The sequence below is a fragment of the Microcaecilia unicolor genome, chromosome 3 (assembly GCF_901765095.1).
Source record: "Microcaecilia unicolor chromosome 3, aMicUni1.1, whole genome shotgun sequence".
Classification (NCBI taxonomy): domain Eukaryota; kingdom Metazoa; phylum Chordata; class Amphibia; order Gymnophiona; family Siphonopidae; genus Microcaecilia; species Microcaecilia unicolor.
Window position 1 is genome coordinate 435,538,639 of NC_044033.1, and position 26,248 is coordinate 435,564,886.

General features: G+C 45.5%; 1 protein-coding gene across 3 annotated transcripts in view; it reads right to left on the reverse strand.

The window, feature by feature from the left end:
• Window positions 1-26,248, reverse strand: part of TAF1B (TATA-box binding protein associated factor, RNA polymerase I subunit B) — a 385,284-nt gene that overhangs the window by 328,807 nt on the left and 30,229 nt on the right. For all 3 annotated transcript variants that reach the window (XM_030198879.1, XM_030198880.1, XM_030198881.1), the window contains exons 2-4: window positions 25,949-26,047; window positions 10,076-10,163; window positions 7,142-7,239 (exon numbers count right to left, since the gene is read on the reverse strand). In XM_030198879.1, coding sequence (XP_030054739.1) covers window positions 7,142-7,239; window positions 10,076-10,163; window positions 25,949-26,047 — 285 coding nt within the window. The remainder of the gene's footprint in view (window positions 1-7,141; window positions 7,240-10,075; window positions 10,164-25,948; window positions 26,048-26,248) is intronic.

Here is a 26,248-nt window from a genome sequence, read left to right on the forward strand (position 1 = left end):
TGACAAGTTCCCCCCTTGTAGTTGTAGGCTGATTTCTAACCTTCCTCATGATCAAGGATACCCCACGAGGTGAGATTTTGCGTGGAGCCCCAGATCTTTGTCGATTGACAGTCATTTTGTACTTCTTCCATTTTCTTACTATGGCACCAACAGTTGTCTCCTTCTCGCCCAGCGTCTTACTGATGGTTTTGTAGCCCATTCCAGCCTTGTGCAGGTGTATGATCTTGTCCCTGACATCCTTAGACAGCTCCTTGCTCTTGGCCATTTTGTAGAGGTTAGAGTCTGACTGATTCACTGAGTCTGTGGACAGGTGTCTTTCATACAGGTGACCATTGCCGACAGCTGTCTGTCATGCAGGTAACAAGTTGATTTGGAGCATCTACCTGGTCTGTAGGGGCCAGATCTCTTACTGGTTGGTGGGGGATCAAATACTTATTTCCCTCTGCAGAATGCAAATAAATTCATATACTTTCCACAATGTGATTTTCCGGATTTAATTTGTGATGTGCTATCTCTCACTGTTACCAATAACCTACCCTTCAATTATGGGCTGCTCATGTCTTTGTCAGTGGGCAAACTTACAAAATCAGCAAGGGATCAAATACTTATTTCCCCCACTGTATATATATATATATAGTGTAAAGTGTAAAGGCTTGAAATACAAATTAATGCATGCATCAACCTTTTCCTGTACAAGCACGCAGCTCTGGAACGTGTTGCCACGCAACCTAAAAACGGTCTATGAATTGACCAACTTCCACAAACTATTGAAAACTTATCTCTTTGACAAAATATATCACAAAGATCAACACGTGTAACTGCACTCTCGTTAATATATCCAGAAATGTTCTTTAATATCTTTTGCTTTAAAATTATCATGTATTTCACCACCATGTAACCCAAAACTCTCTGTAAAACCAATTATATATTCTCTTCTACCTCCAGCATCCATGATGAATTGTAAGCCACATTGAGCCTGCAAAGAGGTGGGATAATGTGGGATACAAATGCAATATATATATATATATATATATATATATATATATATATATATATATATATATATGCTGGACATTTTGCACTTGTTCGTTCTATTTGTATTGTGTCATGATGTTTAGATAGATTTTCAGCTGCACAATCATTTCTATAGCATGTATTAGACACCATCTGGTTATTCAATATACTGGCAGTGTGAATGTGATTTATTAATTTAAATTGCCTAAAGAAAAGCCATTGCACACATGTGATGGTAAACTAATGGAAAATGTCACTACTGTGAAGTGAAATATTGATTGAGGTGCTTATGTGCAATCATGCATGGAAACCTAATTATTTTTTCAGAAGAAAAAAAGAATTATGTGTATATGAACATGCATCCGAACCATTATCAATGAAGCTTATTGTCCAATAGAAACAACTTGGATATTTTAAAAGCGCTTTAAAAGAACAAAAATTATAATTTTTTCTCTCCATCATGATTCTAAATTTAAAAGAGCGATATGGCTACCTTGCATGCCCTGAGAATGTGTTTTTTTAATGGGTTTAATTGATCCCACAGAAGGATTTAGTATTGGATTTTCATCAATGTTCCTATTGATTTGTGTACTGCTATCACAATTGTTTACACCTTGGACTGATTGTACATTCATCTTTTTGTTTTGGTTGGAACACTCCACCTACTGGTAAATCATTCCAAATCTATGTAGTACTGCACGAACGGTGTCACTGGAAAGTGTATGACATTCTGTATATTGATTCTTGTTAAGATCAATATATGCAAATTCTGATTAAGAACTAGTTTAATATTCTAGAATGGCACACCCTCTGATTGATAATCAAATACAGTGCACACTATTGCATGAATGTCACTTATTTTCTTATTCTATAATTTTGTGGATTACAGTCATTTCATATACTTTTATGCATTCCCCATTTTTAAGTCCATTGTCTAAGTTCATTTTTAGCATATTGATTCTAAGTGTGTTCTTTTGTAATAATGTTTTATTCATATGTTTTATATGTTTGTATTGTATCATAGATCCCCCGATGCAGGCATCTTGCCAAAACATGGCCCATGTCGAGTCTCTTAATAAAATTCTTTCACCTTTTCTTGAGGCCCATTGTGCTGTTTCTTGCTGTGCTTTGTTCACTGCGCTTCCGATTCCCTCTCTGCTGTTGCCAAAGTTGATGGATCAGACATCTCAGTACCAAAAAATACATTTGTATTGCTTCTCTCAACTACAAAGACTTCTTTTGGAATCTGTAAACCTAATTTACAATGAAAAAGATCATGGTCGGCCCAAGGTATTGAACGCATCACTTATGGGTGATGCTCCTGTTGCATGGATGCACTTCTTAAAGCCACTGAGGGCTCTCCCCCCCCCCACCCCCCAAGACATTTCATTCAGAAAAATAGCAGCTGTGAAATCAAACAACTTGATTTTGAAAATTAGTACACCCAACTGGGATCCTGAGGCTCTCACCCAGGCCAACACTGGGTGATGGAAAAAAAAATAAAGGAAACTTGAAAAAGATCAAAAACTTAAAAAGCTAAAAAAGAATAAGTACTGCACAGCAACAAGACGCAAGGAAACTTAGAAAAACAGCTTAAATTTAGTAAGAGTAGTCTTGAGGTGAGTTCCAGCAACATGTGCCTGACTGACTCTGCAGAAAGACAAAAACTGAGGTGGCCCTGTGTGACAGCAGCAGGCAGGAAATGGCACATGTGCAGAGTGCGGCAACTCAAAGTTTTCAAGTGTATTGTAAGCTGAAGAAACTTCTCTTTTGGGCTCTGTCACCGACATCACCATGCTGTGGGGACTTTTCTATCCTATATGTCCTTTAGGTAGATAGCGGAATATAAACTTTTATTGTATTGTACTGAATTCTAGAAAAAGACCAAAGCATCATCAAGTATATTTTAAATGCTCTTAAAATGATTTGACAGCAATCTGTGTATTATCATCAAAGGCTATAGAATATCTGGCGAACAACAAATAAAAACGCAATCAGCAAACCTGAGCGAACAACATACACCACGAGAGGAAAAATAGATCCCACAACATTTTGGCAACAGATCTATCAAAACGAATGGCCAACGGATACAGACACCATCCAATTCCTCCAAACACGGGACGATATATGTAAAACAACATTAGACAAAATCGCCCCAATCCAAACCAGAACATCACACAGGAAAAAAACAAATTCCTGGTTTACCGAAGAACTGAAAGACCTCAAAACACAAATCAGGAAACTAGAACGCGCTTGGTACAAAAAGAAAGATGAACAAACACTAATTGCCTGGAAACTACTTCGGAGGAAATACAAATACACCATAAAACAAACTAAACGACTACATTACAAAACAATAATCGGACCAAACTACAAAGACACACACAAACTCTTCAACCTCGTGAATAAATTACTAGACACCACGCCAGTTACAAACAACAACAAAGACGTACCAAGTGTAGACAACCTTTCGAAATACTTCGAAGAGAAAATCATACAACTACGACTGAAAACACCCACTAGCCCTAATGAATACACCACACTCCTAGACTGTCTAGACCCAGAAGATGGAATATACCCAGCAGACAGAACTTGGACCGAATTTGAATTAACATCAGAGGACCTCATCTTTGAAACACTCAAAAGATTCGCCAAATCCTATTGCAAACTAGACATATGCCCAAACAACCTCATGAAATCAGCTCCTCAACAATTCATAATAGACCTAACGAACCATATAAACTCCATGCTACAAAACGGACTCTTCCCAAAAGAAAAAGGAAAACTTTTACTTACCCCAATACCCAAAGACACAAAAAAAAGTGCAAGCGAAATAACTAATTACAGACCAATAGCATCCATACCACTAATAACCAAAATGACCGAAGGGATCGTAACAAAACAACTCACAAACTATCTAAACAAGTTCTCCATACTGCATGACGCCCAATCAGGATTCTGATCGAATCACAGCACAGAAACAGTATTAATTACCCTGATGACTAAATTCAAACAAATGATTGCAACCGGCAACAACATACTCCTACTACAATTTGACATGTCAAGTGCCTTTGATATGGTCGACCACGAAATCCTACTACATATACTTGAATACTTTGGCATCGGAGGTAATGTCCTAAATTGGTTTAAAGGGTTCCTAACCTTGCGCTCATACCAGGTCACATCAAATTCAACTACATCTGCAGTATGGACACCAGAATGTGGAGTACCTCAAGGATCACCCCTTTCACCAACTATTTTCAATCTGATGATGACACCCTTAGCAAAACTTCTATCAAACCACAACCTCAACCCACACATATATGCTGACGACGTAACAATATATATCCCTTTCAAACAGGACTCTAAAGAAATCCTTAACGAAATCAACCAAAGCCTACAAATCATGAACACCTGGGCTAATGCATTTCGATTGAAATTGAACGCAGAAAAAACTCAATGCCTGATACTCACCTCCCAATACAACACTAATGAATTCACCGCAATAAACACACCAAACCTAAACCTTCCAATCTCAGAAACCCTAAAGATCCTTGGAGTCACTATCGACCGCCATCTAACACTCGAAACCCATGCTAGCAACACAACCAAAAAGATGTTCTACTCCATGTGGAAACTGAAGAGAATAAGACCTTTCTTCCCAAGATCTGTCTTCCGCAGCCTAGTGCAATCACTCGTACTCAGCCATCTTGACTACTGCAACTCACTATATGCAGGCTGCAAAGAGCAAATACTGAGGAAAGTTCAAACAGCTCAGAACACAGCAGCCAGACTCATCTTTGGGAAACCAAAATACGAAAGTGCAAAACTACTACGAGAGAAGTTACACTGGCTCTCACTCAAGGAACGCATCACTTTCAAAGTATGCACACTAGTCCACAAAATCATCAATGGTGAAGCCCCAGCCTACATGTCCGACTTAATAGACCTACCACCCAGAAATGCCAAAAGATCGTCTAGAACTTTCCTTAACCTCCACTTCCCAACTTACAAAGGCGTAAAATACAAAGTGATGCACGCATCAACCTTTTCCCATATGAGCACGCAATTCTGGAACAAATTACCACGAAACCTAAGAACGACCTATGAACTAACCAACTTCCGCAAACTACTAAAGACTCATCTCTTTGAAAAAATCTACCAAAAGGATCAAAGCACATGAAGACCACACACACTGTTGGCAACGCATTAACATATTCTCCTATTACACCTATCCCCATAATTCTACACACCCAGCCTTTCTCTCTTCAATTTTATTCTTTCCCCTATCGACACCTGGACATTGTTTCAACTCAACTCCTCATAATGTAACCATAATCAAGTAATAACTTATTGTACTTCCATCGTTACAATGTATTGTAAGCCACATAATCATGTAATAACTCATTGTACTTCCATTGTTACAATGTATTGTAAGCCACACTGAGCCCGCAAATAGGTGGGAAAATGTGGGATACAAAAGCAATAAATAAAAAAAATAAATATAAGTTGTCATGATACCCATAGTAGGAATTTGCAATCATCTCAGGATTAACTCATCCTTTATGTTGGAGGGGATGCGGTGGACTTGGTGACTATGTGCATATGTGGTAGCCCTGCCCGCAGATCAAAGGTTTTTGGGTGCAAATAGAGATTATCAATGTAATCTCGGGTAGGACTATTACTGTCATGATAAAGATTTGCCTCTTAAATCAGAGTCTTCATAGCCAGGACAAACAAGAACAGAAAGTTCTGTTTAACTGTCTTTATGCTGCAAGATCTACTATCGCAGCAAGATGAAGAAGTAATAACCCCCTTTCAGTCAAGAAGTGGCAACAAACATTGAGACGTGGTTCTAATGGAAAAACTTACTGCTCTGAAAATGGATGACTTCTTTATACAACAAATATTTGGGCATTTTACAACATCTTGACTCTGTACTGTAAGAAGCAGATGAAATCTGGGAGAAGAGTGAGGGTATTGTTTGTTTGTTTTATTTTATGTTTTGAAGATTATACATAATGTTGCTACACAGGTATAGAGGGGAAAGAGGGAGGGAGGGGTTCTTTGGATACTTTTGGGATCTGCTGTATATGTTATTTTCAGATTTGGAGCTGGTCAGCCAGCTTGCATTGCATGTTTGTTTATTGTTTGTATGAAAAAGTTAGTAAAATTCAAGTTAAAAAAAAAAAAACAAAGGTTGCAAATAGTACAAAATACTACCATTAAATTTATCTACAATCACAACTAGTATGACCACGTCATCTCTCTTTTCTTAGCTGAACACTGGCTTCCTGTTGCCTATACAGAATTTCATATAAGATACTCATTCTTTCCCATCAAATCCAGTCTTCTCTCATTTCTGGCAAGCCTGCCTGTATCCTATTCCCCTTCAAGGACTCTCCGCTCATCACAACAGCATCTCCTTTCATCAGGTTCAGGACTTCTTGTTTTAGTGTGGTTGATCCCACCCTCTGGAATAGTCTCCCTCTGAATCTTAGACTTCAAACGTTTCTTAAATGCAAGTTCTTACCAAAAACATTTTATTATTTTATAGCCTTTCAGTCTTCAATCCTCGAGTAATTTTTCATCCAGTGACCAATGCCACCAGTTGTTTATCTAAATAGAAGTTATTTATCTAAATAGAAGAATCATCGTACCAAACCCCACCCCACCCCCATGTTCTCCTTCCCCAACTTTCCTGAGATTATATTCTAAACTTCCCCCTCCCCTTTCATATATATCTACTGATGTAGTAGAAGCTGTTTGTAAATGTCTACTATAGTCTTTTCATATGTGATTTCCCACCCCATTTCCTTTGACTTTTGTGAACCACTTAGATTTTCCAATAAATAGACAGTATTATCAAATAAATTAAATTTGAAGTGCATTGGAGGAATGGCCGAGTGGTTAGAGCACCAGTCTTGCAATCCAGAGGTGGCCGGTTCAAATCCCACTGCTGCTCCTTGTGATCTTGGACAAGTCACTTAACCCTCCATTGCCTCAGGTACAAACTTAAATTGTGAGCCCTCCTGGGACAGAAAAATATCCAAAATACCTGAATGTAACTCACCTTGAGCTACTACTGAAAAAGGTGTGAGCAAAATCTAAATAAATAAATAAATACCTTTAACCGAGAGCAGATTCCTAGGGTTAGCAGTGCTTCAGCTTGCTTCAAAAGTATGAACTGGAAACCTTCACAAACATACCACTGCCAGCCTTTATCTGAGAAAGAAAGAAAGAAAGAAAGAAAGAAAGAAAGAAAGAAAGAAAGAAAGAAAGAAAGAAAGAAAGAAAGAAAGAAAGAAAGAAAGAAAGAAAGAAAGAAAGAAAGAAAGAAAGAAAGAAAGAAAGAAAGAAAGAAAGAAAGAAAGAAAGAAAATTAGGTTTGTTATTCAGTTTACAAGTCAAGTGCTGCCCTTTGGAGAAGAAAGAATGCCTTACAGACAGCCATCCTGTCAACCATAAGAGGATCGGCAAGTTGCCTTCGAGCAGTGTTTCTCAAGCCAGTCCTGCTTTTCAGGATATCCATAATGAATATACATGAAACAGATTTGCACACAATGTAGGCTGTATCAAGTACCACTATCCGGACAGTGCTACTGAAAATTCTTAAAGACCACCCCAGCAATAACTGGACAGTGACAGAATGAAGCGAGAGATAAGTGTAAGCATTTCACCTAACTCTACAGATAGCTTGTGAAATTCAGCTGCTATCTGTATAGATATGCAGCAGGAAGACTGTGATAACTTTAAACTGCCTAGCTATACAGATAGCTGTTGAATATCACCACTATATCAAACTGTGTCTGAGGAGTTCGAGGCAAGATGGTGTCCTGAGCAGAAGCAAGTACCTGAGCTCCTGGAAGAGAAGAGAAAAACCGAACGTGGTGACATTGGACACCCTATGGGATGTGATTCAAGAGCTGACCAGCTCTCTTCTCCAGGTAACTCAAACTTTTACAGAAGAAACGAGTGGTTTGAAAAAGACCTATATATCTTTGTCTGAGATTTCGTTAACATATCGGGAGCTGATATAATCGGAGATTTCGGGAAATTAAGCAGTCTTAGGTTTAATTTTCTGGCATTATTATCCAGGTACTCTAATTTCTGGCTATTCCGAAAGAAGCATACCCTCCAATTACCCGGGCTCAATATATTACAGGAAAAGGAACTTCAATACAACAGCAACAGGGATTGAATCTAACTGAATTTCTTGAAAGTTCCCTTGAAGTAATTACTGAATGTACCACTCTTTTGGTATCATTTGTGTTTAAATCTGACAGATATAACATCTTCCATTTATACTTTAAACATATGAAAGCATTGTTCCTCGGTTCCAGAATACAAATATTTCCAGACTTAAACAGAGAGACTTTGAAACGAAGGCGTGAGTTTTTGGGTTTGAAGCAGAGGACTCTTACTTTGAAAGGAACATTCCTACTGAAATTTCCCTGCAGATGCTTTCTCTCTCTTAATTCTGCTAACTATATGTTTACCAATCCAAAGAAAATGCAAACTTTTATTGCCTTTAAGGAGGAAGAGAATCGTTCTAATCAGAACAATCCTGTAGGCTAATGCTGTTAAATTCAATTGTGGGCTTTGTAGTTCTCCTGCTCATATGTTTATAGCATTTCTTATTTTGAATTTTTGCATTGTGTTTTGCCTCACTTAATAGTGGACTAAATAAATGAAAGTATTTACCTAAGGAGGTTAAACCTCCTAGATTGCATTTCTTTTTCAGTTTTTTTGTAAAATTCAGTTACTGCTTTTGCAGTCATGTTATGTGATTGTAAAATTAGAAAATTATAAATAAAGAATTAAAAAAAGAATATCACCACTATATGCAGAGCTGGTGGCAGTCAGTGGTCTGTAAACTGCTTAGAATTATCCTAAAAAGCTCTTACTGACCTTTAAGTGCATCCACCCTGCAGCCCCCCATTACCTCTCCGCTCTCATCTCTCCCTACATTCCTTCCCATGAACTCCGCTCACTGGACAAATCTCTCTTGTCGTCCCCCTTCTCCCCTACTGCTAACTCCAGACTTCATTCCTTTTCTCTCGCGGCACCTTATGCCTGGAATCGACTTCTTGAACCTATACGTCTTAGCTCCATCTCTACCTTTTTTCAAATCCATGCTGAAAACCCACCTTTTCACTGCTGCTTTTGGCTCCTAGCCCTCATTTGCCCTCCCTTGTTCCTTCCTTCCTTCTCACCCAGTACTTCCCTCATCCGTAACTGTCTTGTCTGTGTTATTTAGATTGTAAGCTCTTTTGAGCAGGGACTGTCTCTTTGTGTCAGGTGTTCAGCGCTGCGTATGTCTGGTAGCGCTATACAAATGCTAATAATAATAATGTATATATACATTTTTTTAACTTGCTGGCTGAATGGCGAGCTGCTTTTCATGGAAGAAGCCTTTGGAAGACAAATAAAAGCTGCATATTAAGGTAGATGAACAACCATATCCATATTTGTGCAGAAGATGATTCCAGCAATACAGAGTTTAGGTACGCTCCACCTCCTACTCATTCCAAAGATTTTTTTTCAAGCCCTTACAAATAACTTTTTGAGTGTACAAAAACATAACGAATACTGGGCCAAATAGCCTTTTTCCTGTCCATAGATATTTGTAACCATCTCTGGGAAAACGTGATTAAAGTCACCAGAAACAATAAATTAGGTCTAAATGAACTCTGTTAGAGCAAACAATTTGTAATACAACAGTCCATACCCCATCCTTTTATGTGGAAAATAAAGTTATAGAAGTTCAATCATGTAACTTTTACAGACCGCTTATGGACCAATGATATGAAAAATCGGCCATTCTCAACATTCTGTATCCACTATTTTAGTCACCATTTCCCAGAGATGGTCACATTTGGTAAAACTCAATATTTGGCTGTTGTACTTCTAGTGAAGATTCAGCCCTCTGAAGCTGAATTGAGTCCTGTCATGTTTAAAAGCTTTCCCAGTAGACAAGTGCTAGCTTAAATCCTTTAAATTTGAAATTTCAATCAGAATAGAGCCCATTATAGATTATTACTCATGCACACCCACTTACCGAGACCTCTTTTCCTTTTCAGCCCACGAGAGATGGACTGGATCTTGGTGTTGTGGGCAAATTCATCAGAAATTACATCTTGAGTTTTCTGCAAGATTGAAAGTGAGGTTCATTTCAAGACAAAGGCACCAATAACACACCATCTAAATATCTCTTGTCAGTTAATTTCAGGTAGCATGTCAAAGTTCCTGCATTTCAACTTAATACTATCACAGTTTTCTTTTCTCAAGACACTTGCTCTGCCCCTTTGAAATACAGCACAGATGGTTTTTAAAAAAACACAAATACAGGTAGGAATCACCAATCACCAACCTGATCTCTAACTCTACCCTCACCATCAGCAATCTTGCCTCATCTACCACCTTTAGCTAAGCGGAGGATGGTAAAACACCACTAACAGCTTAAACACACACAGACACTGCATGCAATCAGGGAATCATTCTAGAGGCAGACTGAAATTTGGATTTGGTTTCAGCACCGAAACTGGCCCAAAATCTGAGCTTTTATTGGTGAAACCGAAACTCACTCCCCCACGCCCACCAGAGCAAGTCTCCTCCCCCCAACAGAGTCCTCCTGGCCCCCTCCCTGACCCAAGTTGACCCAAGTCCTCCCAGCCCCCCCCCCCCACCCCCAGAATGGGTCTTGATGGTTTGCCACTGCCACCCCCCATCCTCCACAAAGGTCAGATCCTAACAGAACAGGCTGGGTCAGCCATCAGCCCTGTTGCCCTCAAAAGAGAGCAAGTGCTGCCGAGCCGGCCTTTCCCGGGCCTCCCTTTAATTGCCCTGGTGGTCTAGTGGTTTTTGGGGGGCAGGAGCTATCCCAGTCGCTCCTACCCTCATCTGTTCCTCTATAAAAATGAGGACCGAGAGTTCCTGTGGCAGTCTTGCAAGACTGTAGCGGGAACTCTCGGCAGTCATTTTTATGGAGGAACCAGCGGGGGGGGGGGGGGGGGGGGGGGGGGGGACGACAGAAACGGCTGGGCTACAACCTGCCCTGGCCACTGGAGAGGGCCTTCAGGTGGACAACCCAGCCTGGTGGGACCTGGTCTCTGGGGGGGGGGGGGGGGTAGTACCGGTGGACCCGGGAGGACCCACTATCTGGAAGGGGAGGAGGCGGTGCAATTTTTTATTTCAATTTCAGCCAAAACCGATTAGCAAATTTTGGCTGTTGATTCAGTTTCAATCTGCCTCTAAACCCCTCCCTACCTGGGTGATTTTAATACAGCTCCATTTTATTCTTTTCAGTACCACAGAAGTTGAACAGAATTACACAAATGGGACTGAGAATGTGTCTGTGGGCAAAATACTTAAAAAGTTAAATGGAAAGGGATGGTATGAAACTTGGCCTAGGGAAAAACTGGTGGGGGGAAAAAAAAGTTTGAAAGTGGGACAGGTTAGATCAGGAGTTCCAGAGAAATAAGTCTCCCCCACCACTCCCCAAAAAAGGCCCAGTACATTTCTATGGGAGCAGATCCAACTTCTGCAGCATAGAAAAACTTACATGCAGTGCGACATAGCAGATAAGAGAATGTCTCCTTTTAAACTGCATCTTCCCTGTTCTCTACTCTTCCTGCTCCACTGAACTATCCCCTTCATAACTGTCCACTTCTCCCAAACAGTATCACACTTCAAGTACAGATCCAAAATTAGAGAGAAAGTAGCTTTTCTTAAACCTCACCTACTGTAATGATTACATCTTATTCTTCCATTAAGTGATTTCCTTTTAGTTATGCAGGTCATGGTGCTAAATCTCCCTAACCATTCTAATGCTATTGATTTAGGTCTCCTGAGTACTCATCGCTAAGTGTTATAATTAGTACAAAATGTTGCAGCATGGATTATGGGAACATAGATCTCCAGTTCTTTGTTATTGCTTTCGCTCTCTGCCCTTCAATATGGTAAAATTATGTATCATACCTGATAATTTTCTTTCCATTAATCATAGCTGATCAATCCATAGACTGGTGGGTTGTGTCCATCTACCAGCAGGTGGAGATAGAGAGCAATCCTTTTGCCTCCCTATATGTGGTCATGTGCTGCCGGAAACTCCTCAGTATGTCGATATCAAAGCTCCATCCGCAGGACTCAGCACTTAGAGAATTACACCCACAAAGGGACACTCTGCCCAGCTCACCACCGCCGAAACGGGGGAGGGGAATTAACCCAGCTCATCCCCACACAAGTGGGGGAGGGGAATCCGTCCAGCTCATCCCCGTGGAGCGGGGGAGGGACACCACACCCGCCGATGCGGGGGGATCTGGCTTATCCTGCAACCGCAACCGCGGGAGGAGCTGACTGACCCTAACACCGCCGAAGCGGGAGGGGTACAAAGCTGCCCTACAGCCGCACGAAGCGGGAGGGAGTGCCGGCAGAATTTATGTCTCAATCCAGCCCCGTAAAACGGAGGGGAGAGGAATGCAGCAGCTCACTGTTACACAAACTCGTCTCAACTCTTGTAGGATCCCAGTGAAAAAACTTGAACACGAAGTCCTCCTGAAGTAACTGAAGACTAAACTTGAACCTAAAATTCAACCAGAATATAAACAGTACAGATATCTGGGAGGGGCTATGGATTGATCAGCTATGATTAATGGAAAGAAAATTATCAGGTATGATACATAATTTTACCTTCCATATCATCAAGCTGATCAATCCATAGACTGGTGGGATGTACCGAAGCAGTACTCACCCAGGGCGGGACATTGAAATCCCTGACCGCAACACTGCGGCTCCAAACCGGGCCTCCGCCCGAGCAGCCACAGTCAAGCGGTAATGCTTGGAGAATGTATGGGCTGATGCCCAAGTTGCCGCCTTGCATATCTCTGCCAAGGAGACGGACCCGGCCTCTGCCATCGAGGCCGCCTGAGCTCTTGTGGAGTGAGCCTTCAGCTGGATAGGCGGCATCTTCCCCGCGGCCACATAAGCCGCTGCAATGGCTTCCTTGACCCATCTTGCCACTGTAGGCTTAGCAGCCTGCAGACCCTTACGAGGACCTGCAAACAGGACAAACAGATGATCCGATCTCCGGAAATCATTGGTCACTTCCAAGTATCTGATGATGACACGTCTCACATCCAGATATTTGAGAGCAGAGTACTCCTCTGGGTAGTCCTCCCTACGAAAGGAAGGGAGACAGAGCTGCTGATTCACATGGAAGTGAGAAACAATCTTGGGCAGGAAGGAAGGCACTGTGCGAATAGTCACTCCTGCCTCAGTGAACTGCAGAAAAGGCTCTCGACATGAGAGCGCCTGGAGCTCGGAAACTCTTCTGGCTGAAGTGATAGCCACCAAAAAGACTGCTTTCAACGTCAGGTCTTTCAGCGATGCCCTCGACAAGGGTTCAAAAGGCGGCTTCTGCAATGCTCTTAGCACCAGGTTGAGATTCCACGCAGGCACCACAGAGTGCAGAGGAGGGCGCAGGTGATTAACCCCTTTGAGAAAGCGCACCACATCTGGCTGAGAAGCCAGGGAAACACCCTTCAGGCGGCCCCTGAAGCAAGTCAGAGCCGCTACCTGGACTTTAAGGGAGCTGAGCGACAGGCCTTTCTCCAGACCTTCTTGCAGGAACGCCAACACTGAAGAAATTGGAGCAGTGAAGGGAGAAAGTGAGCCTGCTTCACACCACGCTGCAAAGATACGCCAAACCCTGGCGTAAGCAGTAGAAGTAGAGCGCTTCCTCGCTCTCAGCATAGTGGCGATGACCTTGTCTGAGAAGCCCTTCTTTCTCAGACGCTGCCGCTCAATAGCCAGGCCGTAAGACCAAAGGGGGAGGGATCCTCCATCACCACGGGACCCTGATGTAACAGGCCCTGCTCCACTGGCAGTCGCAGAGGATCGTCGACTGAAAGCCTGATCAAGTCCGCATACCAGGGACGTCTGGGCCAATCCGGACCCACCAGGATTATCCGGCCCGGATGCTTTGCCACCCGGTCTAGCACCCTGCCCAGCATGGGCCAGGGCGGGAACACATAGAGAAGCTCTTGTGTCGGCCACTGTTGGAGAAGAGCATCTACTCCCAGGGATCGGGGGTCCCGTCCTCTGCTGAAAAAGCGCGGCACTTGGCAATTGGCCGATGACGCCATCAGATCTAGACTTGGCTGGCCCCAGCGCTTCGTGATGTCCAAGAACGCCTGAGCCGATAGCTGCCACTCTCCGGGCTCCAAGGTATGGCGACTGAGAAAGTCCGCCTTGACATTCATGACTCCAGCAATGTGGGCCGCTGACAGCTGTTCCAGGTTCGCTTCCGCCCACTGGCATAGATTCATGGCCTCCTTGGCTAGAGGGGCGCTCTTGGTACCTCCCTGGCGGTTGACATAGGCCACAGCCGTGGCATTGTCCGACAGGACCCGTACTGGTTTCAAGGCTAGTACCGGGATGAACTCCAAAAGCGCCAACCGAATGGCTCTGAGTTCCAGGAGGTTGATAGACCACTTTGCCTCTGCAGGAGACCAGAGCCCCTGCGCTGTCCTTCCCAAGCAGTGGGCTCCCCAGCCCGACAAAGAGGCGTCCGTCGTGACGACAATCCACTCTGGGGTCACCAGAGGCATTCCCGCAGACAACTTGTCTGTCTGCATCCACCAGCTCAGCGCCTTGCGCACTGCTGGGTCCAAGGGAAGGCGCACAGCATAATCCTCCGACATCGGAGTCCAGCGCTGCAGCAGAGAGTGTTGTAGTGGTCTCATATGAGCCCTGGCCCAGGGCACTACTTCCATCGTGGCCGTCATAGAGCCCAACAGCTGCACATAGTCCCAAGCCCGAAGAGGAGAGGCTACTAGGAACTGGTCCACCTGAGCCTGAAGTTTGACAATCCGATTGTCTGGCAGGAACACTCTGCCCACCTGGGTGTCGAATCGAACTCCCAGATACTCCAGGGACTGAGTCGGGCGCAGCTGGCTCTTCTTCCAGTTGATGATCCATCCCAGGGAGCTCAAAAGAGCAACTACCCGGTCCACAGCTTTGCCGCACTCTGCATAAGAGGGGGCTCGGATCAACCAGTCGTCCAGATAAGGATGGACTTGTACTCCTTCCTTTCGCAGGAAGGCCGCTATGACCACCATTACTTTGGAAAAGGTCCGCGGAGCAGTAGCCAACCCGAAAGGGAGGGCTCTGAACTGGAAGTGTCGTCCCAGGACTGCAAAACGCAGAAAGCGTTGGTGAGGAGGCCAGATGGGAATATGCAGGTACGCTTCCTTGATGTCCAAGGAAGCCAAGAACTCTCCTGCCTTCACTGCCGCTATAACAGAGCGGAGAGTCTCCATGCGAAAGTGCCGCACTTTCAAGGCCCGATTGACCCCTTTGAGGTCGAGGATAGGCCGGACAGAACCTCCTTTCTTTGGTACCACAAAGTAAATGGAGTACGTCCCTTGCCAATCTGATTTCTGCACCGGAACGACCGCCCCCAGGCGGATCAGGTTGTCCAAGGTCTGCTGCACTGCCACAGCTTTGACTGGAGACTTGCAGGAAGAGAGTACAAACCCGTCTCTTAAGGGTCGGCAGAACTCTAGCTTGTAGCCGTCTCTGATGACTCCAGCACCCAAGCGTCTGAAGTTATTGTGGTCCACTCGCCCAGAAACGAGGACAGCCGTCCTCCAATCTGCACTGGGGCGTGGACCAAGGCCCCGTCATTGGGTACGAGACCCTGGGGGAGGACCGGAGGGAGCACCTCCGGGACGGCGGTCTCTGCGAAAGGAATGCTGCTTGGGGGAGAAATTCCTCTTGAAGGAAGAGGGGGCAGAGGAGCCCGACCCTGCCCGGGCGGTACCGACGGGCTTCCTGAAAACCGTCCTCTGGAGGTACCGGGGCGAGTACTAGCCCGAGCCCTGACCTCTGGTAACTTCTTGCCCTTAGACGTGCCGAGATCGGTCACGATTTTGTCCAGCTCGACCCCAAAGAGCAGCTTGCCTTTAAAAGGCAATCTAGCCAGGCGGGATTTAGAGGCGTGGTCAGCAGACCAATGCTTCAGCCAAAGCCACCGTCGCGCAGAGACTGTCTGAGCCATGCCTTTAGCTGAGGCTCTCAAGACATCATACAGCAAGTCTGCCAAATAGGCTAAGCCCGATTCCAGGGCCGGCCAATCAGCCCTCAAGGAATGATCCGAGGGGGAAGCCCACTGCACCATAGTCAGGCACGCCCTGGCCACATAGGAACCGCAAACCGAGGCCTGCAAACTTAAAGCAGTCGCCTCAAAGGACGACCTTAAGGCCGCCTCCAATCTTCTGTCTTGGGCGTCCTTTAGGGCCGTGCCACCTTCCACCGGCAAAGCCGTTTTCTTAGTCACCGCAGTGATTAACGAATCCACTGTAGGCCACAGATAGGCCTCACGTTCACTTTCAGGCAAAGGATAGAGGCGGGACATAGCCCTAGCCACTTTGAGGCTCGCTTCCGGGACATCCCATTGAGCCGAAATTAAGGTGTGCATAGCATCATGCACGTGGAAGGTTCTAGGCGGGCGTTTCGTCCCCAGCATAATGGCAGAGCCAACAGGGGCTGAGGGAGAGACGTCCTCCGGAGAGGAAATCTTCAAAATGCCCATGGCCTGCACTAACAGGTTGGGCAAATCCTCTGAGCTAAAAAGCCGCCCTGCAGAGGGGTCATCCGCTCCAACCGAGCGGGGATCCGTCTCCTCTAAGGAATCCGCAAAGGACCGTTGGGAGAACTCAGATACGCTGCCCTCATCTACATCGGAGGAGACCAAGTCCTCCAAGGCCTGGGAATCAACCCGAGGGCGTTTACCTCCGGGGACCTCAACCTCTTTACCAAACGAGAGAGCAGGGGCAGCGTTTTGCATAAGGAAGGCCTGATGCAGCAGCAAGACAAACTCGGGGGAGAAACCCCCCAGACTGTGCACTTCCGCAGCCTGGGCTACTGCCCTAGACGCACCCTCAACCGGCGCTCGCAAGAGCGGGGGAGAACCATGCTGCGCATCCAAAATGGCGTCCGGCGCGACACTCCGCGAAGGAGCCGCGCGGGAAAAACGGCGCTTAACTTTAGCCGCTTTGGTGCCGTCGCCCAAATTAAGGGCGTCCATGGCATTAATGTCTCCCTCAAGGGCGGCCCACGAAGAAGCCGTCCGAGCCGCGTGGCCGGCCAAGATGGCGGAGGCGAGCAGCGGGGGATGGGCGTTTATGGCGGGGAAAACCGCCACGCCGGAGGAAGGACCGGGACACTCATCGGTCACGAAACTGTCACCCAACAAGGGCGAATCAGATTTTAATACCCCCGCATTCCCTCTAGAAGCGCCGAAGCGAACCGGGGAGCGACCCTTTGCGCCCTCGCCCTCCGACGCCATATGCCACGTGGAGATCAATCGGGGAACCCCCTGCCCGCTATAAAAAGGTAAAAATTACCTGCTTTCCGCTCCGAGCTGTAACGACCTGGTGTCCCAGTGAGTATTGCTGCAATAAACGTTTAAATAAACGTCGAAATAAACGCCTTTAAGGACGTTCAAAAAATTTTTTTTTTTTTTTTTACGGAGCCAGCGGGAGGGGGGAGAAAAGGAGGGACCTGGCGCCACCAGGTTTGCACTTGCTCAAGAAGAGCCCTCAACCCCAGGCACTCAACAAAACCTAAAAATTAGGCTTGGAGGCCTAGCCAGAGCTGCTGCTGTGTGTGACCACCACCTGCTGAGATAGAGAACATACTGAGGAGTTTCCGGCAGCACATGACCACATATAGGGAGGCAAAAGGATTGCTCTCTATCTCCACCTGCTGGTAGATGGACACAACCCACCAGTCTATGGATTGATCAGCTTGATGATATGGAAATTAAGTTTAAAATCTGTTTTCTTATTTATAAGGGACTCCATAAACACTCTGTTCTCTTTAAAGGAACTACTAAACTAGTATCAACCAGTATGTAATTTTCTCTCAGTTGATAGACATCTATTGGAGGTTCCTATTTTATCTCCCAATTAGAGAATTCTTTATCATCTTCATGGCAACTTTTTAATATTTTTATGGATCTTTCTGTTAATTGTGATGATTCGTGTAACCAGCATTCTGGTCCTTCTGGCTGTAGCCAGTCTAAAGCAAACGTCATTTAACGTCTAATGCACAAAGGGGTTCTGCATCCCTTTTACCATTCCCCATAGTAAAGATAACCCTATGCAAATATATTACAACAAGCTCATCAGACTTAAAATTAGCATTCGGACCGATGCACAAACATTTCCATGCACTGAGCACCTACCTTTAAACTGCAAAAAAAACCTTAATGACAGGTCTGGAGCTGTCATAAAGTTTTGAACGGTATCCCTGGTGGTCCAGTGGACCCCCCCCCCCCCCCTAGCAACCCTACTAAACTTTAAAACTCCCTAGTGGTTCAGCGGACCACAACCCCCCCCCCCCCCCAAACCCTTTAAAACTTCCCTGCTGGTCCAGCAGACTCCCCTCCCGAACCAAAAAATCCTCAGTGATCCAGTGAACCCCCTTCTCAACGCCCCCCGCCCCCCACCCAACTCATAAAACTCCATGGTGGTTTACTGACCTCCAGGAGTTTTTTTGAGTTGGTGGGGGGGGGGCTCAAGAGGGAGTCCACTGTACCAAAACAGATTTTTTTGTGTTTGGGGGGGGGGCGCTGGACTACCAGGAGGTTTTAAAGATTTTAAGGGGGGGGGGTTGGAGATTCGCTGGATCACCAGCAGTTTTAAAGGTTGGAGGGTTGGGAGTCAGACCATCACTAGAAATGCCCGCAAGAGCTGTACCTACTGCATAGCACTTGTGGGTATTCGCTAGAATGATCAGACCCTTTACTGACCAATGCTCAAAACTAACAGGCATCATAAAAAATGTCATGCTGTTTGTGTTGAGCATTGGTAAGCATTGGTCAGTAATTCCGACTCGGTGTTTTTCTGGTGCGTTCTCTACTGCGCCACAATTGTATGCATTGGGGCCTAGTGCCTAAATGTAAGCATCATTTGCACACTTAAGGTTATAGAATACCATCACTGCCACACAAGACTGTTGACAGTAAAACAAGAAAATGGTGAACTGGCACCTAAGCCATATTCTATAATTTCAGCGTGCAACTCACACAATGTGTAATTGGAAGGGGGCATGCATCACATTTCTCCAAAGACAAGCAGGCTGATATTCCTCACAAGTGGGTGAACGCCACGTGCCGGCCCGGAGGATTTTAAAGCAAATCTCAAAATCTCTTTACGCGTTCGTCTCTGCGAGCGATCGTACTGCGCATGTGCGCACACCTATTCCCGCTCGCCGTAGCGGACACACCCCTCAGTTTTTCTTTTTCCGCGTCTGAGGAGACACGGAGTTCGTTAGGGCTTCGTGTTTTCTTCAGGTCTTCGGGAGTAAATCTCTTTTTATTTTTATTTTATGGCAGGGCTCATTGTGCTTATATATACAGGTATTTTTGTACCTGAGGCAAAAGAAAAATTTAAGGGGCTGTGCCTCAACGAAGCTTAAAGCTTATCTTTTTCTTTTTACTTGAAAAGTGCTGGTATATTGTTATCTGTGGGCTTCTCTAGCCAGCAAATAAAACAAGCCCACATTTTTTGATCCATTTATTAAAACTTATACAAATTGCTCTCGAGAGCTGTGAGAGCCTGCTTCATGGTGAAGGTGGTATGTCACAGCCAATGAATGGGCAGCCTGGTGACACAATATCAGTGGTGTAACCTTTGAAGTGAGTCTCCACCCGTCTCGGCGTCTCCTGCTCTGCAGGTCATTCGGACGCATCGGCGAAGTGTCTTGGGCTGGATCATCTCCCTGTGAAGCGCAAGTAGTGTCTCAAAGTACCGAGACGTATTCTACCTCTGCCAGGGATGCCAAAGGACCAGATCATCTCCCTGTGAAGCGCAAGTAGTGTCTCAAGTACCGAGACGTATTCTACTCTGACAGGGATGCCCAAAGGACGGATCATCTCCCTGTGAAGCGCAAGTAGTGTCTCAAAGACGAGACTTATGCTACTTGTCAGGGAGTCCGACAGAGACCGATGCACGCTGGGTATAGTTATGCATCGAGTAGGTCTCCACCTGCCTCGGCGCCTCCTGCTTGGCAGGTCATTCGGGCGCATCAGCGGGTGTCGGTACCATCGGTGCCCAGAGCTTTGCTCCCTCTGTTATGGAGGTATTCGGGCTTCAGACATCAGTCGGTGCCGAGAGCGTTGCTCCCTCTATTATGGAGGTATCCTGGCATTGGACGTCGATACACGCATCGTACCGGGCATCATCGGTACCGTCGGTACCGAGTATCATCGGTACCGGGTGTCATGGGTACCGTCGGTACCGAGTATCATCGGTACCATGGGTGCCGTCGGTACCGAGTATCATCGGTACCATGGGTGCCGTCGGTGCCGGGCATCATCGGTACCGTCGGTACCGAGTATCATCGGTACCGGGTGTCATGGGTACCGTCGGTACCGAGTATCATCGGTACCGGGTGTCATGGGTACCGTCGGTACCGAGTATCATCGGTACCGGGTGTCATGGCGTCGGTACCGAGTTTCATCGGTACCATGGGTGCCGTCGGTACCGAGTATCTTCGGTACCATGGGTGCCGTCGGTGCCGAATGTCACCGGTGCGTCGGTACCGAGGAGTATCGGTACCGGGAACATTGGTACCATGGTCGGTGCCATGGGTCCCGTCGGTACCGGTATCATCGGTGCCATGGATTCCATCGGCACCGGGTATCACGGTGCCGAGTGTCTTCGGTGCATGGGCACCGTCGGCACCAGGTATCACCATCGGCATCAGATATCATGGGCACCATCGATCACAGTATCATCGCCCATCGGTACCGAGTATCACGAGTCCATCGGTATCGGGTATCGTCGGTACCATGGATAGCTATCATGGATACCGTCGGTACATGAGTACCGTCGATACCAAATATCATGACCAGGTACCATCGGTACCATGGGTGCCATTGGTACCGGTGTCTTGAGCACCGTCGATACCATGTGTACCATAGGTACCGTCGGTGCTGTTGGTGCCGAATATCATGGGTACCATCGGTACCACATGTCAAGGGTCCCTTCGGTACTAGGGTATCATGGGTACCATCGATACCAGATATCATGACTATCCTAGGTGCCAAGTACCATGGGTTCCATTGGTACCGGGGGTCATCGGTACCATGTGTATCATCGGCACCGTCGGTGCCATGAGTACTATCAGTACCATCGGTCATATCTCTGTTATGGAAGTCATCTGGCAGTCTGGTTTCGATTCCCTTGCATTGCCAGATGTTGTCCTTGGCTTCGAGACCATGGGTACCATTGGATGCCATGGATGCTACCGCCTCCCGCGGCATCTAGCTTTCAACTGGTCTCCTTCACCGATGCTGCCTCTGGTATGGGTGTTCGCTCGTAGAACTTACCGCGCCTCCATACCTTGGCTTCCAGGCCCAGAAATGCATGTTAAGAACAGCCATTTTGCTTCAGGAGAACATATTTTTCCATAGCTGTTCTTTAGAATTGTATGTATGACAGTTGCTCTATACTGGTCAATGTTGCATCTGACCTGCTCTGTTTTGAGTAGTTGGCTCAGTTCAATGATGGTTCATCTGATGAACATGAAGGTCATGGGGTTTCTCTGCTGAGAATCCTCTAGATCCTCTATTTGTCTTGACACATTGCAATGGAGATTGTCAATCAGCCCAATGCCAGATGCTCGAGGTCCTGGACTACCATCTTCAACTCAGAACTGATAGCAGTTCTAAGAACTTGCTTCGGCGCCCCCCGAGGCCAGAGCATACATCCTTAGCCTCCTTTGGAGATTGGCGTACCAGGCTGGCATGATCGCATCCAAGACCAAGTCCTGCCAGATATTTATGAGCATTCCCACCGGAGTAGGCTACATCTTTTTTCCAAGTGTCGCAAGTTCCTGTCCAATGGCGTTTTCATCACTTGTATTGTAACACCTAGATTTCTGCTCTAGGTATGGTGATGCGCAGACTCTCATGACTGTGTGCCTCTCACCTGGAGGAGGAGACCTCAGCAGAAAATTGTTGATATGCTGTGCATACACTTCCTCATCTCGGAACTTCTTTAAAGAGATCAGCACGCTCGTTCTAGTCAGCGGCGTGCACCTAATCAGGCTCCTGCAGCTATTCCGCAGGAACCAGAGAGGGGCAACAAATGTCCGTACCGGCCAATCTGCCTGTCGGGGGGAAGTTCAAATTTTCTCCACCACAGGTGACTTCTATATCCTCCAACCGGGGGGTTTTTTCAAATAGTCCGGTTAGGATACATTCTCAGTCTGGAATCAAACCCTCCACATTGTTCATTGGAAGTTTAATCCTTTAGCTTCCATCAACAGTGAGTACTTGCAGAGAAACTCTCTGCCTTTCTCAGTACCAATGCAGTCGAGCCTGTTCCACAAGGGTAAGAAGGATTGAGTTTCTATCCAGGTCCTTCCTTGTGGGTTCCGTCCCATCATAGACATAAGGGGCCTCAACAGATTTCGTTCAGGATGATTTCCCTGGGCATCCTTCTTCCCATACTTCAGGAAAACGAATGGTTATGCTCTCTGGACTTACAAGATACTTCTACTCACTTTGCGTCCAGAGTATGTTTTCCTAGTGCCTAGCTGTTGTTGCAGCGTATCTTCATGGACTGGGAGTGCAAGTGTTCCCTTACCACGTTGATTGCCCGTCTCAACAGATTACAGCACAGTAATATTGAGACTTCTAGACACATGGCTTCCACAGTTCACGTCACTCCCTTGACACTTTTGCACATCTAGAGGATGTAACCCAACTGTTCGCCAGTCTTCGGAATTCCCTCAGAGGTGGTTAATTCTCTCCATTTTGATTCTGAGGTGTCCAGTCCACCTTACTCAGTCAAAAGCTGCTGACGAAGGTTGCATCCCTCCTGACTATCCAACCTAATTATTTTAATCAACCACACAATCGGGTTGTGATGTACTCGATAACAAAGGAGTACTGGATCTTGTCCTCTGAGTCAAGATGCCATGCAGATGTAGCGGTGGGCTCGCCAACGCGGCTTGGTTTCTCCAAGCCATTTATCTAATTGGCGTAAACAGCAGTCTGGCCGACAGGCTGAGCAACTTAGTTCAATCACAAAGTCCCTCAGTTCTGTTCCAGGCTGCAGGCTCACGACAGACTACCATCGGATGCCTTTCTCCTTCTTTGGAGGACAAGTTTTCTGTATGCATATCCTACCATACATCTGATGGAAAAGACTTTGCTGATTCTCAAGCAAGATTGTGGAGCATGATTCTGATTGCTCCTTTCTAGCTACGTCAGATACGATTCCCTCTTCTTCTGGAGTTGAAAGTTTTCCAGCTCTCATTACGCAGAACGAGGGGGCACTTCTACATCCCAACCTCCAATCTATGGCTCACACGGTCTGGATGTTCAGAGTGTAGGTTTCGTTGACTTTTCCAGAAGAGTGTCTCCCGACTCTTGCCTGCTTCCAGAAAAAGATTTCACAAAGAGGTGTTATTCTTTTCATGGAAGAGGTTTGCCGTCTGGTGTGACAGCGAGGGTCCTAGATCCTGCCTCTAGTCTTATACAGACCTTGCTTGAGTTCTTTCCACACCTGTCTGAATCTGGTCTCAAGACCAACTCGGTCTGTATTCATCTTCGTGCAATAAGAGCTTATCATCAACGTGTACAACGTCAGCCTTCAGCTGTCCACTTCATGACGTTACTTCTCCACACAGTATTGAGAGAATTCCTTGTCTGTATCTAAGGGGGATTATTTCTGTTGGGCTTAGCACCCACAATAATTTTTTCAAGTTGGCTCTTATGCTTCGGTCAGAGCCCCTATCACTCCTTATTCAGTATCTTGGAGTCTCAATGTCGTTTTCATCCAGCTGCTGCAAGCTCAATTCGGGCCACTGGATTCCTGTCATCTGAAGTATTGGACCTGGAAGGTCATTCTCCTTGGTGGCTGTTCCTTCAACTCGAAAGGTCGGTGAGCTTCAGACTCTAGTAGCTCAAGCTCCTTACCTTACTTCTCATCTTAACAGAGTAGTTCTCCGCATGCAGCCAATGTTCTACTGGCGCTGGTATCAGAGTACCATCTGATCCAGTCAATTGTCTTGCCAACATGCTTTCTCCCTCATCTTACAAGCCCTGGCGAAAGCAAGCTGCGCACTTTTTGCGTGGAGCAGACGAGCTCCCTCGGAAGGTCCGCCCAGTTGTTTATTTCTTTTAATGCCAGTTGCTGTCGGAAACCGCATCATTCTTCTTAACTGGCAGATTGCATCTCCTTCATTTTGTCCAAGCTGGACTGACTCTAGAAGGCCATGTCACGGCTCACAAAATTAGAGCCATGGCTGAATCGGTGACTAATCTAAAATCAGTCACTATTGAAGGGATCTGCAAGCTGTGGCGTGGTCATCAGTCCACACATTCACATCTCACTACTGCCTTCAGCAGAATAGCCGACGCGGTCAGTCGGGTTTGGGGCAGTCGGGGCTGCAGAACTTCTTTGGGGTTTAGAATCCAACTCCAACCCTCCTAAGCCCATGTTTGTTCTGTTCCAGGCTACACTCATTTGATATTTCGGGTCAATGTTTATTCTGGCCTCGCCGTTGCGAGACTCTATTGACCACTGTTTGTGTGTAAGCCTGAAAGCTTGGGATACCCCACTTGTGAGAATATCAGCCTGCTTGTCTTTGGAGAAAGAGTAGTTACTTACCTGTAACAGGTGTTCTCCGAAGACAGCAGGCTGCATATTCTCACAAACCCTCCCACCTTCCCCTTTTGGAGTTGTCTCCTCCATCTTTTGGATATAACTGAGGGGCGTGTCCGCTCGGCGAGCGGGAATAGGTGTGCGCACATGCGCAGTACGATCGCTCGCGCGACGGAACGCCGTAAAGAGATTTTGAGATTTTGCTTTAAAATCCTCCGGGGCCGACGTGGCGTCACCCACTTGTGAGAATATGCAGCCTGCTGTCTTCGGAGAACACCTGTTACAGGTAAGTAACTACTCTTTACACATGGAACTTATAGATACTGAAAGTTATGTGCGTAAGTACCACATTTAGTCATGTGCATTTCCACATGTCATAGAAGTGGCATAAGTAGGCACACCTAAATGAAGGCAAATTAATGCAGAATTACACTAGTATTCTATAACAAATTATGTGCTTAACTGCCATTACAGAATAAGTTCACAGCACACATATGGCAAGTTATACAGATTTGGCCCCTATATGTATCCTCTCCTATGCATGTTGCCCTGAGCCTCTGTGGTTAGGCAATTAACAAGTGGAAAACAAAATAAGAATATAACAATGCTTTTGTATCACTCCATGGTACAACCACACCTCAAATACTGTATGCAATTCTGGTCACCACATCTCAAAAAAATACACAACGGAATTAGAAAAGGTAGAGAAGGGCAACGAAAATGATAAAGTGGATGGGATGACTTCCCTATGAGGAAAGGCTTCAGCTTGGAGAAGAGATATCTAAGGGGAATGCAATAGGAAGATATGAATCACGTTTACTCTTTCCAAAATACAAGGACTACGGGGGTGCACAATGAAGCTACTAAATAGTAAATTTAAAACAAATCAGAGAAAATATTTCTTCACTCAACATGTAATTAATCTCTGGAATTCATTGCCAAAGAATGTGGTAAAAGCAGTTAGCTTAGCAGGGTTTAAAAAAGGTTTGGACCATTTCCTAAAAGAAAAGTCCATAAGCCATTATTAAGTTGGCCTTGGGGAAAACCAACTGCTTATTTCTAGGATAAGAAGCATAAAATCTGTTTTACTATTTTGGGGTCTTGCCAGGTACTTGTGACCTGGATTGGCCACTGGGCTTGATGGACCTTCGGTCTGTCCAAGTATGGCAACACTTATGTTATGTTCTAAATGAGAAAAAAAAAAGTGTGTGTTTAAGTATGTAAACACTAGAAACAAATGGACTTACCTCTATGACATTATGGCAGGCCTTGCAATAAAATCTGCCTTCATCGGTGATACCCCAGTTAACAGCAGCACACTGTGGGCAGGGCTCCTTATAGTCACTCTACAAGGAAAATAGTAAAATGCTATTGGCTAATGTGAGAAAAAATGAAATCAAATAATTGCATCACAAACATTTGATATATCTCTATTTCTCAAATATGGATGACAATTTCCTAATTCATGGTACTAGTATGTTATCTCCAACTGAAACCAAAAAACTTAGTATAGGCCTGTCTCTTAGATCACCCACAAATGATCCACA